This window comes from Rhagoletis pomonella, unplaced genomic scaffold, assembly GCF_013731165.1.
Source record: "Rhagoletis pomonella isolate Grant_MI unplaced genomic scaffold, Rhpom_1.0 Rhpom_scaffold_00003, whole genome shotgun sequence".
NCBI lineage: Eukaryota > Metazoa > Arthropoda > Insecta > Diptera > Tephritidae > Rhagoletis > Rhagoletis pomonella.
The window spans coordinates 12,860,324-12,861,908 of NW_023458557.1; the positions used below are offsets into that span (position 1 = coordinate 12,860,324).

The window sequence follows — 1,585 nt, forward strand, 5'->3', positions numbered from 1 at the left end:
AATGGGTGTATCCAATGGTAAGACAGCAATCTTCGAAATTGCTCGTTTTATGGTGGAACCTTGCGTGCGAATAGTAGCTACTCTTACGAGACCATCTGCTCCAGTATGAACTTCCAGGATGCGTCCAAGAGGCCAATTCATGGGTGCGGTCATCTCGACTCGAACTAACACCAAATCGCCCACTTTGATGTTTATGGTTTGGTACTGTCATTTATGTCGAACTTGCAACCCTACTAAGTACTCTGCCCTCCAACGCGCCCAGAAATCTTGTTGCATCTGCTGCAGCTGTTTCCACCTCGATAGTCGATTGATGTTGGTTTCTAAAAGATTCGGTTCTGGACTCGCGATAAGTGCTTTACCTATCAGGAAGTGTCCAGGTGTCAACGCAGTTAGGTCGGTAGGATCATCAGATAACGCCGAAATCGGTCTTGAATTAAGTACCGCTTTCACTTGCTTGAGAACCGTGTAAAATTCCACGAATGTTAACGCTGCATCACCAATAGTTCGTTTTAAATGATTATTCATCTGCTTAATGCCGGCCTCGCAGAGGCCACCGAAATTCGGCGAGCCAGGAGGTATGAAATGCCAGGTAACGCCCTGCCTAGCGCAGAATTCCCCAGGAGCCTTCATCTGCTTATTATACGCATCTACATCAGCTTTCAATACTGCATTGGCTCCGACAAATGTTGTGGCACAATCGCTATTGATATCGCTAATATAGCCCCGTTTCCAGAAAAACCGGCGTAGCGCCGCAAGAAAGGCCTCGGTACTCATATCGCTCACTAGCTCTAGATGAAAAGCGCGGGTGCTAAAACATACGAAGAGTGCAACATAACCTTTATAGCGATGGTGACCTCTGCCTTTACTAGTACGAATCCCATAAGGACCGCCATACAGTGTACAGCGGTGCTCCAGCAAGCTACCCATAAGTTGATTCGTTCGTCTGGGTCGCTGTCGAAAGCACCGAACGCAGTTGTGAATTAATTTCTTAATAGCGGGGCGAGCACCAATAATCCAATACCGTCGCCGTATGTGATTAAGCGTCGCTTGTGTTCCGCCATGCAGGGTTGACTCATGCGCATGGGCTAGAATCAGCCGACAGAATGGGTTTTCCTTCGGAAGTATAATTGGGAATTTCTCCTCAAACAATAAAAACGAGTGGTTCAATCGCCCATTGACTCGTAGTATTTTCTCTTCATCGAGCATGGGATTAAGTTGACAAAGTGTGCTTTTCGCATGTATCGGCTTTTCTTTAAGTAAGGACGAAATTTCGTTAGAAAAATTAATACGTTGTACGTACCTTATCCAAAACTTCATGGCCTTGTTTCTTTCTTAGCTTATGCACCAGTATGTTATTTCGTGCGGTTTATTCATAACAACATCAAAAATACCGATGGCACCACGCTGCGACCGAAAGAAGTGTGTTAATGTGCGAATACTTGAGCAAGAATGCATAGTAAAATGGTGGCTCCTTCTTGAATGTGGTAGTATGGCATATTGGTTTCAGCTCGGGAACGGGATTGTGGTTTGCGGGTTGAGTCGGCCACTGCTGCTCATCTTGGTAAAGCCAGCTCGGTCCCATCCA

General features: G+C 46.0%; 1 protein-coding gene across 1 annotated transcript; it reads right to left on the minus strand.

Annotated features, from left to right (window-relative positions):
* Positions 1 to 207: 207 nt before the first annotated feature.
* Positions 208 to 774, minus strand: LOC118736048. Its single transcript, XM_036466156.1, has one exon. It carries the CDS (start codon positions 772 to 774, stop codon positions 208 to 210), a length of 567 nt encoding a protein of 188 aa, XP_036322049.1.
* Positions 775 to 1,585: the final 811 nt, after the last annotated feature.